Consider the following 15768-nt stretch of genomic DNA (forward strand, 5'->3'; position numbering starts at 1 on the left):
CAGCGGCATTGTTGGCCCTGGCATAAATCTGGACAAGCGATAAGTCCATGTCAGGTCGAGCACACATACATAAGTATTGCCCAAGCCGGAAATGTCCGCTGTCCGGATAGCGACTTCAAGGAACCGGAGCAACAAGCGACTGAAAGATAAAATCCCTTTTCTTTTTTTGCGTTTCTCGTGCGGATTTGTGCGCCCGCTAAAGTGCAGGAAAGTACAAATGCCGTGACATCCAGACATCGGTGCTGGGAAATGGGGAAAAAAGGGGCTGGGTCTGGGGCTGGGAAATACGTAAATTTGCCAAGTGAGTAAAAATGTGAAAATGTGTTGGCATTAACAATGCCAAAGCTGAGCTTAGATAAAACGTGAATGTAAAGAGGATAAGAGCGGGAAAAAGGAAAGCAAGGGCTGCAGGAGGAGTAGGGAAAAGGGCAGGTCAAGGAGGAAGGAGCAGAAGCTGGGCAGGTGACCACTCTGTCACACACTATCGTGGGTGTACAAGCATTCACTCAATGCCTGAATACTTTCAGTGAATGTTATATGAATGTGTAAAGTATGTAAACAGCGGTCCAGCACAAGAAACTTCTTTAAAAAGTATCGAAATGAATAACCATTATGATAATAGACATGATTAGAAAATAGTTTTACCAACTGGTTTCTGATAAGTAAATAAGCATGAAGGACTGCAGTCAGTGCATTTTCTCCGAGCTTTTACTTTCGCGTTATCCTGTGGCAAATGGCACATTCTACAACTTCTATGGCAAAACCCTCTTTAGAGTACATCCATGTGCGTGTGAGCAATGCTCCCCGGCCATGCTAAGACCCAAGTTCTTAGACATGTGTCGCTCGTTGTTCGGCACAATGTTCTCTGCGTTGTCAGCAAAGTCCTGGCCTTGACTTAATTTATGCTCCGCAGAAGGTTGCCGATATGCATAAACATGTGTTGGGCGCTCAACTGAGGCGTATAAATGTCTTGCTAATGACACTCAGCCACCCACAACGAAACACCCGCACAAGAAAGTCCAATTGTTATTTAAATTGCGTGTTGACTTTGCTTAAAGTCAAACATTCGAACAGATTCCGGGAAGGGCTAGCAATTTATGCGATACGGATGCGGATACGGATAGGGATCTGGGGGATTCCGCCGCACACAAAGGGAGCTGAGACTCGGGGCTCGCAGACAATCGACAGTGAAAACTCAGCCAGAAAACCACTAACGAGCACATTTACCCTGCATTTTTTGCACCACTTCTTTGGTGCCTCGTTGTGTGTTCTTGTTTCGCCTTTTCCATTCATCTCTTCCACTTCATTCATTCTTGTGTTTCTGGGCCCTCTCCATTTCAGTCTTTTTGGCTTTTGGTTTTCGGTGTTTCTGCGGTCACACACTCCGAATGCATTACCAGCTGCATGTGGCTAAGTGGAATAGGAAGAGGAAGTGGAAGTGGAAGGGCTTCCGGATGAGCACGAGGGCGGTGGCCAGTGAATATGGGTTCAAAGACCCTCTTATGTATCCTTGTTGAGAGCAGTTTTGGTTTTTTCCACAGCTTGCTGTTGTGGCATTTCGGAAATATGTATAAATAAACAAATGTATTTTTTAAATAAAAAATAAAACGAGGATTTTTCAAAGGATTTCAGGTTTAAATTTAATTTCTGGTATACTTGTTGAAGTTAAAGGTTTGTTAACAACTGGATAAACTCTTCAAATAGGAATGTTTCATAACTTTAGGCATCATATTGGCAACAAAGTGTATTAAAGCTTCGCTTCAGTAATGCAAATTTTCCTCTTATTTTTGGCCTAGTTATCGCCATCCGCGACTCTTGTTGCAGTTGGTCGTAACTCCATTTGGCACTCGTTTCATTAACGTGTGGCCAGACTGAGGCCACTCGCAGTCTGACCAGCCGACAGCCGCCAAAAGCCGGCCTGAAACCAGTCAATTTGGTGGCTTAAACCCCCCGAAGCTCACTCGGATTCACAACTAATGCTTCTCTCTAATTATTTCGACATTTTTGGTATGGAAAAAAGTTTGCAATAAAATCGAAAATTGTTTTCTCTTAATTAGATTTTTCCGAGCAAAATCGTTAAATCGTATTTCATGTTAATTTGAAAATTCCCAGCATCACCGAGCCCAGGGCCCCGGCAAACTGTCGATGGGAATAAAATAAACCAATTTCCCCATCGTCGCATTGCTGAAGGCTTCCTGTTCGACACGGAGCTGAGCCCCGAGGGAGGGCTGACCGCAGACGCGGATGTGTGTGGGCCGAAATTTGGCATGAAAATGAAAATGAAATCGAAAACGGAAAGGAAAACTTTTGCTGCCGCCGCCCAACCCTTGGCGCGATCTAAACCAAAAGTTGTGTAAATGTGCGGGATTTGACTCGGGAAAGCATAAATTTCAATACGGCCAAAATGTCACGCTTCCGCACCCCGAAAGCCAACCAGAAAGTCGAAAACCAGGCTGGCAAATTGAAATAGAAACAATTTGGAGCGGTTTTCGGGCCCTGCACTGGCCCTGCTGCTGCCGGTGCACGTTTTAACCCAATTTTTGGTGCTCGCCCAGCCACGTGGCTTTTAATTGAGCTCCGACCGTCAGTCACATCTAATTATAATTGCCCACGATGGGTGTTCCTCCGTTCATTCACTCCTCCACACCTCTGCTCATCCACTCCTTCCCTCCCTCCACTGGGCTTCTTTTGGCCAAGGTAATATTTCAATGTTATCGTGCCAGTCATCGTCACGTTCACGCCGCCAGGTATTATCATCGGAAGAAGCCTTCTCGCCCGGCAGCCACCCTTCCTGTTCCTGTTCCTGTTCCTGCTTCTCCTCCTCGCCCTCATCCGCGTCCTGTTCCGACCACTTTCTCCACTTGGGCTTTCCCTGTCGCCTCCGGAGGCCTTACAAAGGCCACGGCAAGAAACCGCCGACTGGCTTTTGTAACTGAAATTAGGAGCTCTTCGTGTTGGGTTCATTTTTCCATGTCAGATTTTGACACTTCTGACGCGGCTGCCCTGGCCTAGGGTACAGTGCGTTTCAAAGCCATATGCCATATGCAATGTCTCTATAATTTCTTTACATTGAAAGTGGTGTCTCCTTAAGAAAACATTTATTTTTCTTTGAGTTTTATATTATTTATTATTTGTTATCAATATTGTGATTTGTCAAAACCTGTAAAATAATATTGATAATAAACTGTCTCACATTTATATATATTTTCATTATCAGCTGGGACCTATTCTTATTTCCTCCACCTTCCGATCCCTCATTGCGCTTTCAGACCTTTCTCCCGGTGCCATTGCCTGAATATTCGCTGGAAAAAAGTGGTTTGCTTATAAGCAGAGTAATGTGCACTTTTGGGGTTTTTGCGGGTTGACAGTAAATGGGTTGCAGTTGAGCTTTTCTAGTTGGAAAAGGGAAATTTATGAGTACTTGCGGGCAATGTGCATTCCCCTGCAAACCATTCCCTCCCATTCACATTCGCATTCGCCAGAATCTCACTTGCTTGCATGGAAATAAATGAGGAAATTCATGGGAGTGAAAATTCTTGTTTGAGAGTCTTTTGTTATTTCATCAAAAGAGAGTATTCTTTGATGGAAATTTATGTTACAAACATCACATATATTTTTAGGTTCACAGTTTCAAATAATTATACGTTTTCATTTCGTTATGAGCAATCGGAACGAAGTTAAGCCTCCCGCAGGTCCAGAACCATCTAAGGCACCGCCATTGGAAGGCCAAGGAGCTTCAGGCTTCCAAAGACCCTCCAATAATGACGGCGGCGGACGGAAGCCTCCACCTAGTCGTTACATTCAGACCAGTAAGGAATGCGAAAACATTCACTTAAGAATAATTCTGATCAGTTCATTTCTTCTGCAGCCGAGGAGGAAAAGTCTTCGGTCTTCGAGAAGTGTGCCGTGTTCATTTGCTGGATCTTTGTAGTTCTCTTCTTCCCCTTGTCTCTGTGCTGTTGTATCCTCGTTGTACCGGAGTACATCCGCCTGATCGTACTGCGATTGGGTCGCCTTCGTAAGGGCGCTAAGGGTCCTGGACTGGTGTTTTTCCTCCCGTGCATTGATGGTGTCCAGGCGGTGGATATGCGTACCGATGTCTATAAAGTTTGGCCACAGGACGTGCTCACCAAGGACTCGGTGACGATCACTGTAAACGCTGTCATTTACTATTGCATTTATGACGCCATCGACTCGATCATCCAAGTGGACAACGTGAAAGAGGCCACCCTGATGATAGCCAAGGTAACACTGCGCAACATTGTCGGCTCCAAGACGCTCAACGTTCTGCTGACCTCCAGACAGGCGCTCTCCCGTGAGATCCAGGAGGCGGTCGCTGAGATAACCGCCCGATGGGGTGTGCGAATGGAACGGGTTGATTTGTAAGCATCCTTTACGCATCATTTAATAGTGATTATTAATTTAAGTGATGGTCCTCCATAGAATGGATATTATATTACCGTCCAGCCTGGAGAGATCCCTGGCCAGTGAGGCGGAGGCTGTAAGGGAAGCTCGTGCCAAGATCATTTTGGCAGAGGGCGAGCTTAAGGCCTCGAAGGCCCTGAAGGAGGCATCTGATGTGATGGCCCAGAACAAGATCACTCTGCAGGTAAACTCTAAATCGTATATATAGAACGGTGAACTCATCCTATGTTTTAGCTAAGGCATCTTCAGATCCTCTCCTCGATCGCCACGGAGCGAAGGGTCAGGATTATTTACCCCATACCCATGGAGATAATGGAGCCTTTCATGGATAGTAAGGGGCCACAAACGGTAACGGTAATGGCAAGTACATCTGGTGGCGGCGGCGGTGCTGGTGGAAGTGGTGGTGCCGGTAGAAGTGGCGGTGGCGGTGGCAGCAATATTCTGTCCAATTTCTTTATTGGTGGAACAGACGATACCCAGCCCAGTGGTACGGATGCCACAGAGCCAAAGGGGCAAGATGAACCTGGCTTTTCAGGAACTTTAGTGCCAGAACCTCATTCCAATGCAGCAACCAATCTAAGGTCCTCGTGTAAGTATTTTAGAGCAAATCTTTTTCATCCTTGTTTTGAATGTTTCTATTTATTTATTCAGTTGTCGCTGTAGATATGGATCGTATTCAGAAAAGTCCATTGAGTATGTCATAAACTTATTGTGTACAGAAAAATCCCTTAACAATTTCTCTCAGATTTAATGCAAAAGGACGACGCTGCCAGGACGAGCACCCCAGGTGAGCAATACATAGATAGGGAGAGTGACTCGGAGCATCGACACCCCCTAACCATTGCTAGCCAGAATTTCAGGTCCAGTGGGGCGCCTGACGTTTATGGACCTGGAATCTTATCGGGACTTCCTGCGAGTTCGTTGGTAATCAGCCGGCGGCTGGCAGTATCCTGGCAGCAGGACAATGGGACGTGGCAAGGCCAAGCGTGAAATGAGCAACAGTCACGTCAGCCGATGGGCTACGAACTTGATTGAGGGCATTATCCTTGCTATTCACTCACCGGAGCGACATTGACACTGCCACTGAATGGCCTCCGAGCGGTTTTTTGTGACGCGATAAAAAATAGATGAATACGTGGTATTTTTCACTCGCGCTGCCTGACGACGTCCCGGGTGGCAATTTATCACTTTTAATAAATTGGCAGTTTTCAAGTCGATACTTCAATGACGCTGTAAAATATGGCTAATCCTCCATCACTAAAAATAGAGCTTGAATATGGAATGTGACTTCAACCCGCAAATTCCTGGCACGTTTAAGGTCCCTGTCTACATTCCTGAAATTATAATTGAATTAGAAATTCCAAAGACCCCAGAAGTACAGCGGCAATTGTCAAGCGAAAACCAATTAAATCACAATTACCGCAGACAGCAAAAATGTACTCAAAAGTCACTCAACATTGCTGGGCTTAACATTATGAATTGGCTCAACTTTGCACATTTATTATTTAATTTGCACAAGGCAAAAAGTTGCCACAAAGTGGGCTGGACGTGCCAGGGCGTGGCGGGGTGGGTCTGGGCGTTAATGCACTTCAACGTACGGCTGTGCACGTGTTGGAGCTGCGCTCCGTAAATTAGCAACGGAAGTTTTTGAGCTAATGTGCAAGAAATGGCAAAGAAATCAAAGGAAGAGCCAGCCTGCTCACCCACCAAAAAGGCGCGGCCTTAAAAATAGCTTCAAATATGAAAATGCATAATATAGAAATTTGAATATGCTGGTTGCTCTACTATTATAATTTATAATTTACAAGGAGTCAGGCAGGCGTTCAGTTTACAATTTAACGTTTGGATAACCTTTGAGCTGGCGCACGTGGCGTATGAGTAATTAGCATTTTCTGCTTTAAGGTACTCTACTACAATCAAAACCTAAAATGGCTCCCGGGGCTAGACACTAAGTTAAATACAATAAATCCGCTATTAACCAGATTCAGTTTTAGTTAGTTTAGAAAGTAAATAGGGCCAGACCTGGCATATATGCGTTGAAATTATGCACACATCTGGGCTAAGAAGTACCCTGAACTAGAGAAAGTTTTTGATGTTAGCTTCGGGGTCCTTGACTCCAGACCTTTGGCTGGCTTTCGCCTTTTTCTGGCACATCGTTAGCGCGACTTTTGTCGGGTGTGTGGGTGGGCTTGGGGCGCTACTTTGTCGCTGTTTGTGTTTGTTCTGTGGGCGAGCGTGCGTAAGTTTGGCTGCGTGTTCATTGCTTGCTCTCGGTGCGTGTTCGAGCACACACTCTCACATACAGGTGGGTTAGAGTCAGAGTCACCTGTGCCCACCTGTTCGGCGTACGTGTTTATCCATCTGACACTGGAAAGGCCAACCTTGTGTGTGTGTGTGCTTGAGTCGGCAGCTGCTGTTTGCCCGCTGCAGCAATGCAAATTCTGATTTGATTTATGCAAATGGCACATGCAGCAGTGGGAGCAGCTTGCCTGCTTCTGGCAGCCTGTATTTGCACTTGCCACTCGCGCCAAGTGGCCAGCAGTAGCAGCAGCCAAATAAGCAATCTCCCTTGTGTGCCTCTAAGTGGGTGCAGATGGAGCACAAAGGTCCCATTTCCCCCGGGCTAGAGATTCTTTAATTCGCATTTAAACAAAACGCTGACAAATGCCATTGGATTTGGCATGTTTGGCTTCTCTTGCTTCTGACTTGCACTTGACATTTGCTCATTTCAGTTGACCATCTCCCATGTCATACCCAGTCCCTTCTAGTACACTGAAAACCCCAAAAAATTAAGTGAATTAAAGCAATGTTTTTTCTACCCGGAAACCAGAAATGGACACGGTATTTCCTGTACTACGTTCTCCAGCAAAAAAAGGATACATTTTTCCCTTGATTTAAACTAAAACCACGTTCACCGAGAATCAAATGGAAATTTAGAGTGGCTGTTTCTTTGCCTGTAACTCCACTGGCCTCGCAATCATCCGGACTCGCTCCGGTTGACATATGTGGCACTGTGACCGTAAATGTTCTGCCATCTGTTAACCCGGAGACAGACCCGGACCCCGGAGAAGGGGCTGACGGGGATCGGGAGCTGGTAGCTGGGCACCAGAGGTTTCAGCTGTCACTCAGATCCCAGCGCTTTGGTTTAAGCATTTCCTCCTTTTTTTTAGCTTATCCCACTGTGACCTCAGGGCCGGGATTTTGCTTTTTGGGGATTTTATTGACTGGGCGAAGGAGCGGGAAATGCGCCTTTTTCTCTCTCTGTCTCTGGCTACTTTTTCGCTTTCATGTTTGTCATTGTCAATCTCATTTATCGACATCCGTTTAATGTCCAGCAATTTGAATGGGGCAGACCTGTGTGCCGTTCAGTGCCTTACTTTATCATTCCCATTCCGGTTCAAGGTTGGAACGGATTTTCTGGAGCCCTTCAATGGAGGTTGTCTTACATCCGTTTAGGTTTAGTTAGCAGCCAGATTGATGACTTTTATCAAGAAAAAGAGAAGATGATTTTGATTTTGGGGGTAAAATCCCTCATATCTATTCGGCGTGCATAGTGTTTTTGGACAAAAATTCGATTACAAAGCAACAGAGAGTGCAGTTTTTTCTTACTAATAAATGTAGAAAAGAAATTGTATTTAAAATTAGTGTTTTATATGGTCAATAATACCAAAAATGTTATCAATCTCGTGGTTACACTTAGGGAAACAAAGGCATTCTTTGAGTAAACCAAGCAGCTTAGTATTCACATCAAGCCTCCAAACAGAGGCTTCAGCCTTAAGAAAACCTAAAGAGCTTTCCTGCCGAGAAAGGTGTCTGCAAACAATCACCCTAGGAGGCAGTGCCTCCAATTGGCAGTGGGAATGAATTTCCCTTAACCTGCCGAACAAAAACATTCTCAGCTAAACAAGCTGTAAGCTGCCTGGTAATTGAAGCTGCATTGTTTGGCACATGTCCAAAGGAGGCTCCAATCCTGGCATTGCACATTCCCAGCCACTGAGCTGGGCAGAAGGAGGAGGAGGAGGAGGAGCTGTAAGGAGGCCACAATTGTGTAGGCAAACAATGGGCAACCGCAGGAGAATCCCGTCGAGTGAAGATTGAGGATGGTACCGACTTGGGCTTGTGAAAATTAACAAGACATTTATGCGGGGACACACACAAAGGTGCGCCTTCGTCGACAATCGTATCCGCATCTGGCTGACACACGACTGTTTTGGCATAAATTAGCTGGGACAGGAATGTGGAGCACAGAGCGGAGTCGGAGAGCCTCCAAGGAACCTGAACACATGTCCTTCGGTTGTCAAACAGGCAGAAAGAAATAACTTGCAAACACTTGCCGGAGAAACCCCTTGGCCACAAGCTGAAATGCGAAGCGAGCAAGGAAACCGAAATGCAAATTGCGTGTCGCAAAGTTGGCAGTCATAACTAACTCGGCGAAGACGGTGACTGAAATTTGTTTGCCAACAACGGGAAGCTGGAACTTCAGCCCTTAATGAGCACAGGGGCTGTGGGGATGCGTCCCTCCTCGGGATTGTAAGGTAATGTTGGCTGAAACTTTCCATCAAGTGCCTGGCGGAGCTCTCCACCCCGTGCCTTCCATACCGAGTCACGCCGAAATTGTCAACAGCCGAGGATTTGGCGTGAGTTCCGGTGGGAGAAGAGAAAAAGCCAGCGCGAGAAAAGGGGCCAGCTCCGTGGGAACTTCAGTTTCATTAACTAAGTGCTCCATACCAATTAAGTTTTGTGCATTTTGGAATAATATAAATTAATTAGAATATGCTAATGAGGCCAGTCTTCGTCAGCCATTACCGTGCATGGCCAACTGGGCCGAGCTCGCCTCGGTGCGAGTCAATTGACTTGAATAAATTAGCGCCAGCGAATGCAGGCTCAAAGCCGGGACAGTTGGCTTTAACCGTCTATTGACCCGGTCTTCATTTTCCATTTTCCCTCTCAAGGCTGGTTTTCTATTCAAGTGCTCTGTACAAATATAGGCTGTTTAAGTCAGGGGCTGTCCCATCTAGGCATATAAATGTCAAGAGTCTAGACTGTGGACCACCCAAGGAGACAGCAACGCCAAGATTTGATCGAATTTAATGATTATTTAGCACTTTAAATATACCGTAGTCAAGAGTCCCCTAGGTACTCATTAATCATTGTAGAGACCTCAAGCGTTTTAGTAATTTGCTTCCATAAATCCGGTTATTCAGTGTTCAACCTGTCAGTCTCTGCCTCACCTCATCGATGTCATTAGCTTTAAACTCCCGGGGACAACACATTTGCTCGCATATATCTGTTAAGTTGTTAGCTCATCCTTCAGCATCCTCAAGCACGCCACGTGTTTGAAGTCCCCGATGAGCAGAGACGATCTGGCTTTGACTGCAACTCCCATTCGTTTCCATCGAATGTCTCACTAAAGACATCGTTTCGTTGTGGAAATGTGAAGATAAAGTCATTCAAACCCGAAAATGGCAACGACTATTGCATAAATTCGGGGCCCGAGAGGCATTGGGCCACGTCGTATTCTAATTCGATGATGGCAGCACACGCAGACAGGCATTCGACCTGGCCGGAACCCCTCCTTCTCCGCCTCGCCTGGCCGGGATTGTCTGCGCAGCTGTCTGGAACAGTGCACTCTCTCATTGGCAATGGCAAACGGTCTCCGGTCTCTGGCCTGAAATTGGCAGGAAGGAAGGAAGGTGGCCAGCCAGTCAGACAGTCAGTCAGCCAGGATCCATTCGGATTCCGACCAGGCCAAGCAGCAGGCGTCAATAAAGCCAACTTTACGTCGAGGTGCTTCGCTTCTGGCTGCAATCGCATTAAACCATTTTCGGGGACAGGCAGACGACAATTTCACAGATATTGATTTGTCTGCAATAAGAAATTTCCTTAGAATTTGTCAAATAGCAAAACAAAGTACTGGTCGAATATTCACTTGTTAACAAAGGAAAAATCAATTAAGTAATGAAAGAAAATCAACTGAAATCGTTTCACTTTCATTTCTCAAAAGTTTGTTGTGTCTGCGAGTCCTTCAGGTCCTGCCGCTTGGGCCACAAAAATTAATTGTGTTTAAATAATTATCACAATTAAATTCTTGTTGGCACATGACTGCACTTAATCGCCATTGTTTGCCGGTCGGCCAAGTAGTTTCCCTCCAGACTCTAAGCTTCAGCTTCTGCCTAATCAGACAAATTGATCAGAAATCAGCACCTGCTTGGGGGCCCATTTCGGAAGTGTTGAGTGGAGTTGACATCAGTCTCAATTAAGGCCAGTGAATCCGTAATTATCCGTAATGGAGCAAAATTAATTTCTTATCGGAACATTACGGCAATATGGCCTCATCTTGCCCGACACAATTAAGGTCCGCAATTTAATTGCAAACAACACCACCCCGCCGTCTACACATTGTACAAGCTATAAAACTTGTAATTTTCTTGAGTCATGAATTTGAATTGGTTATAAATCAGAAATGTAACTCAAATAACAAGCAATAAAGGAACAGATTTTGGTTAAATCAGTTTTTGTTCTAAAGTAAAAGCAATTTTTGTAAAAGGAAATTTAAATGAAAATTACAAGTTGTAGTTTATCTTCTATATTATGGCATTTACCTTGTCTTACACCTTTCTTTCTATTAAAAATCTTAATGGAACAAAGATTTATTTTCCCATAAGTGAGAAATTATATTTTTAATTTAGCAAATTTGTCTATATACAAACTAATTCTTTACCAAGACACAAAAAGAAAAAAAAAGAAGACCAGCGGAATGCTTAATTTGGTTTTTAACAATCGCTTCCAGCAGCAGCTGCGTCGCCAGCTCCAGGGCCAGGGGCGGGACCATCCCCCGGATCAGGAGCATTTGCAGAATCCCCACAAGCACTATCACCAGCTCCGGCTCCAGATCCAGCTCGGTCGCCTTCATCCTCGTCGTCATCCGACAGGAGATCAGAGAGACTGAGGTCCGAAGAATGCTTCTCGAGGCCCTCCTCGACTAGGTTACGCGGATCGGACGGCAGAGGCAGGGCGTACATCTTCACGCACACCATAACGTGCTCACGAAAGAGCTGCTCCGAGTGCTTCATGATGGCGGCGGCCCGGTGATTGAGCGGGTCATGCGGATTCGGGTGGCGCAGCAGCTGCGGCAGAAAGGTGTCGAAGATGTTGACCAGGTCGTAGCTAGCCGACCAGGCCTGCTTGAATGCATTTAAGCAGACCAGTCCCGAGGTGAACTCAATGTTCGGGTGCAGAATCTTGGTGACGAAGCGGACGCGCGGAGCCTTCAGCGGATACTCCAGCGGCATGGACAAGTTCACGGTCCAAACGCCGCCCTGATAGATGCTGCCCAGCGGCCCCTCGAAGCGCACGTTCAGGTTGGCCATGTTCTCATCCGCCACAATGTGATAGCCCGACGCCAGCAGTCGGTTCACGTCCCGGAGCAGGCGCCGCCCAGCCATCGGCGACGTTGTGCTTACCACCACGTTGGCCATCGGTATCCAGGCGTCCTGTGCTGTTTCCGAGTCGGAACTACTGGGATTTGGAGTGCACTCGTCAGCTACACAGAGGTACCTTCAAAACTATGCATCTATCGGAGATGATATGCATTAGTTTCTAACCGGCAGGGGCTGAAAATGCAAATCCATACTTACACATTAAATGAAACCAGAATTTTGTTATTTTTTCATTGGAATTTTCTATGAAACATACAGTCAGAGCCTACTCGAGCCTTAGAGACCAAATATATGCTTTGCTTAGCAAAGAAATATCCTTGTGATAGATGGGAGATACTTTTATTTTTAAAAATGTCCAGTTTTCAAAAGAAAATGTATAAATAATTCAGGCCAAATTGTAGTTGATATCAGTAAAAGATAAAAAACCTTAAAATCTACACAAATAAAATGTTCAACTTTATGCCTTCAGGTGAAATTGTGCGGTCTTTGTTGCTAACCAGAACTGTTTTTGACAAAATATGCCACAAAAATATTGACAAAAAATCATGTACACATGTCAATTGTCAGGCTGTGTTTTAGCTATTAAAATGTTATCAACTTAACATCTGTATCCATCGGCACTAAAAAATAGAGGTCAAATATGCAATTTATCACCTATTTACGACCAAGTTAACCCAAAAACAGAGAGTCGTGAAAGTGAAAGTAAAAACAATGCTCTAATTTATTTATTTTACCCATTTTTTGGCGTACTTCCTTTGCATTTTTTCGGCGGTGTCGCACTGCGTCTAAGCGGATTTTGGCACTGGGCCGAGTGTTCATTAATTGGGCGTGGGTCAGAAGGTTTGTGGAAAAAGTTTTGGCCATACTGCCAACTGCTTGTAATGGGGCATCGGGGAGGGCACTGGATAGATCCCAGGATGGGATGGGATGGGATGTCCTTGTGGCACCGAGCTGAATGCATTCCTGATTGCTGGCCATAAATCAAAGATCGTCTGCTGCCGTTTCCATAAGGGAAGCTGCGATAACTCCGACGGTGGACCGATGCGGAGTGCATTAAAGTTAAATGGACTCGGACTAAATGCTGCAAATTGCTGCCATAACCAACAGTCATGGATACACGAGGAGCGTGTATCTGCGTATCTGTACGTGTATCTGTAACTACCCTGCAGTACCATTCATCAACAATTCATCAACGTTTCATCAATAGCCGAAGGGGTGTTGTTGATGATTCATCGATGAATGGCCATACAAATTACTGATGAATTTAACATGGGCATGTCATAGGCATTCATCAACAACAATTCATCAACAATTCATCATCATTTCATCGATGAATTGTTGATGAAAGGCTGATGAAATGTTGATGAATTGTTGATGATTCATCGATAAATTGTTGATGAATTGATGATGAATCATCAACAATTCATCAACATTTCATCAGCCTTTAATCAACATTTCATCATCAATTCATCGATGAATTGTTGATGATTTTTTTTTTTCATATATAAAAATAAAACTCTTAAATTTTTATTAATATTATTTATTCTTACAAATTCTATACCTAAACTAAAACACAAATATAAAAAATTAAGATTAAACATCCATATATTAAAAGGCCTTAAGGTCTTTTTGATTCTTGGTGTTCCGCTTTTTATTCATGAAGACCAAATTTATTGCGCAGTATCTTCTCTGGAGGCTCAGTTTTAGTCACTTGGGAAATTGCATCTACAGAAAAAATTATAATTAATCAAGGGAAAATATAATTTAATTAAATAAAATTACCCAATTTATTGGCCATTACAGCAGTCTGAAAAGAAAATACATACATACATATATAAATATAATATATTATATACATATAATAAATAAAATAATATATGTACATTTATAGGCTTCTATTTAATTAAGAACAATCTTTTTACTCACCTTTTTTATATTCCAATATGGCCCGGAACGTAATTATTGAATTATTTGATTTCTTAATATTTTAAACACACGACACTTCTGCAGTGGAGAACACTTTAACTTGTAATGCAAAGGGAATAAGAAGAAGCAAGACGAAACCGAAAACCGCTGCTCCGAAAATATGGAGTCGAACCTTCGAGAATCTATTTTAATTGCGTCTTCTACTTTGTTTCGGACTTCAAAAAACGAAGCCCATGCAAATTGTTTTTGTTTTTTTTTTTTGCATGCACCAACAAATCGGACTCGAAGGGAGGTCGGGTCTCCGAAGGGAGTTCGGGTTCAAGTAGCAGTCGGCAGAGCGTCGATTCTGTCGGTGTCGCAGTCGGCGCGTTGATGAATTGTTGATGAAAAGGCCTATTGATGAAATGTGGTACTGCAGGGTACAACCCGTACTCGTAACTGTATCTGTATCTGTATCTGTGCATGTGCTACAATGCACTATGGGGAATTTTGCCATTTCCGTGGTATTTAGTCATTTTATCAAACTTTAAATATTTGAGTTTTTTTTATGTAAACATATTCAAAATATATGGCTCTATAAAATGTAGTACCAGAAATGTTAATTAACAGTGCACTGTTAAGCCTATCCACTGTTAAAGTCGGCTGTTGTAGCCAAAATGCACGTGATTGAAAATAGCTATTTTTTATTCGGTTACTTTGAAATTGAAAAACTAAAAAGTAGAACCAATTTTTGATTAAAGTTTTGATGGAGACCAATAGTATTGGTAATTATTATGTGTTGTGTGTACTAATACATTGATCTGTGCGTGTCTTACTGATATATTGCGATTTTTCTAAGTGTTCCTCTAAGGAAATTTTTTTGAGAAAATATTTAACTTTAAAGAGACCTATAAAAAATATATGTCTTTGTATTGCTGTACGTCCGATATATGTTGTAGAGGCATTCATTCTAAATAAAAGGCAATTTGTCTCAATGTGCACAAATCCGCACAATCTGCGTAATTTAATTTTTTTTGCAGGTCTTTTCGAGCAAATTTTACCAAGAAAAAACCATTTTTCAAGTTAATTACATATAAATATTAATGTGTCAAATCATTTTACCTGTTTAAAAGGCAAAAGCTAATTTTTTTGCATTAATGTAAGTGCCAAATGGAAGTTATTAGCGAATTTGGAGGCCTGGACCTCTTTTATGAAGAAATTGAATATGAAAATTACGTTTTTTATTTTATATCTGACGAAGAGCTTGAAAATTAAGACAATGTATTTTTTTTATTATGTTTATAAAATATATTATTTGAAAAAAAGAAAAAATCACCTTATACACTTAAAAAAATAAAAATAAAAATAAAAAAATCGTCAAGCGAGGGCGCAACCACGCCCATTTTTCCAAAAATCATTTCTTATGGAGTCCATAATTATAACAAAAAAAACCGTTTCGAAATATATTACTTAGTTTAAAAGTTATTAATTAATACCATAAAAATGGCCAAATTCCCCATAGTGCAATGGCCCGAGCTGAAACAATGGTAAATAACGACTAGAAAATTGTAAAAAATGTTGACAATGTTTCTCATGGCTGGCAAATCCTTTGGCCCGAAGCTTTATTTTTAGTGCGACAGTAAATGCGTCACTCCCTATCTCTGTCTCCATATCTCCGTCTCTATCCTGGCCCCAGCAGCCGTCTCTCTCGGTCCCTCCCTCGCCCCGTCTGGGTCTGGAATGCGCTTTGTGCAGTTTTCACAGTTGAGTGCGCTCATTGTTTTCGCTGTCAGCGAGCGGCGCGTCGACAATGAATAATTAGAATTTCGTTGAAGGTCCATTGCTCATTTCCCCATCCCCATTTATTTCGACAAGGAAACCCCCTAAAGCCGCGTGAAACACCACGCCAGTGTTTGCCAGGGCCAATTCATGAGACTTTTAATTTGCTGGCCATGGCAGCGACAGCAAATCAAACAAAAGCGATTTGGGATTACGCCCG

General features: G+C 43.4%; 2 protein-coding genes and 1 long non-coding RNA gene across 5 annotated transcripts; 1 reads left to right on the forward strand and 2 right to left on the reverse strand.

Moving 5' to 3' along the window:
• The first annotated feature begins 3568 nt into the window (after positions 1-3568).
• On the forward strand, positions 3569-5650 carry LOC108085599 (band 7 protein AGAP004871). Of its 3 annotated transcripts, none has more exons than XM_017182267.3 (7): positions 3569-3809; positions 3869-4382; positions 4444-4609; positions 4660-5014; positions 5077-5118; positions 5171-5212; positions 5274-5650. In XM_017182267.3, exons 1-7 carry the CDS (start codon positions 3593-3595, stop codon positions 5351-5353), a joined length of 1416 nt encoding a protein of 471 aa, XP_017037756.2. In that variant the 5' UTR covers positions 3569-3592; the 3' UTR covers positions 5354-5650. The 3 variants fall into 3 exon arrangements, with proteins under 3 accessions (XP_017037756.2, XP_017037758.2, XP_017037755.2); XM_017182269.3 differs by having other exon boundaries at positions 5278-5650; XM_017182266.3 differs by having other exon boundaries at positions 5171-5650.
• Positions 5651-11074: 5424 nt separating this feature from the next.
• On the reverse strand, positions 11075-12193 carry LOC108085611 (ubiquitin-conjugating enzyme E2 H). Its single transcript, XM_017182284.3, has 2 exons — positions 12063-12193; positions 11075-11998 (listed from the first exon to the last, which is right to left on the reverse strand). The coding sequence occupies exon 2, from the start codon at positions 11901-11903 to the stop codon at positions 11199-11201; it is 705 nt and encodes a 234-aa protein (XP_017037773.1). The 5' UTR covers positions 11904-11998; positions 12063-12193; the 3' UTR covers positions 11075-11198.
• A 1190-nt stretch (positions 12194-13383) lies between these two features.
• LOC108085617 (uncharacterized) lies at positions 13384-14150 on the reverse strand. The gene is made up of 3 exons (XR_001771104.3): positions 13791-14150; positions 13647-13671; positions 13384-13589 (listed from the first exon to the last, which is right to left on the reverse strand). It is a non-coding gene; the product is annotated as an uncharacterized lncRNA (long non-coding RNA).
• Positions 14151-15768: the final 1618 nt, after the last annotated feature.

This window comes from Drosophila kikkawai, chromosome 3R (genome assembly GCF_030179895.1).
Source record: "Drosophila kikkawai strain 14028-0561.14 chromosome 3R, DkikHiC1v2, whole genome shotgun sequence".
Taxonomy (NCBI): domain Eukaryota; kingdom Metazoa; phylum Arthropoda; class Insecta; order Diptera; family Drosophilidae; genus Drosophila; species Drosophila kikkawai.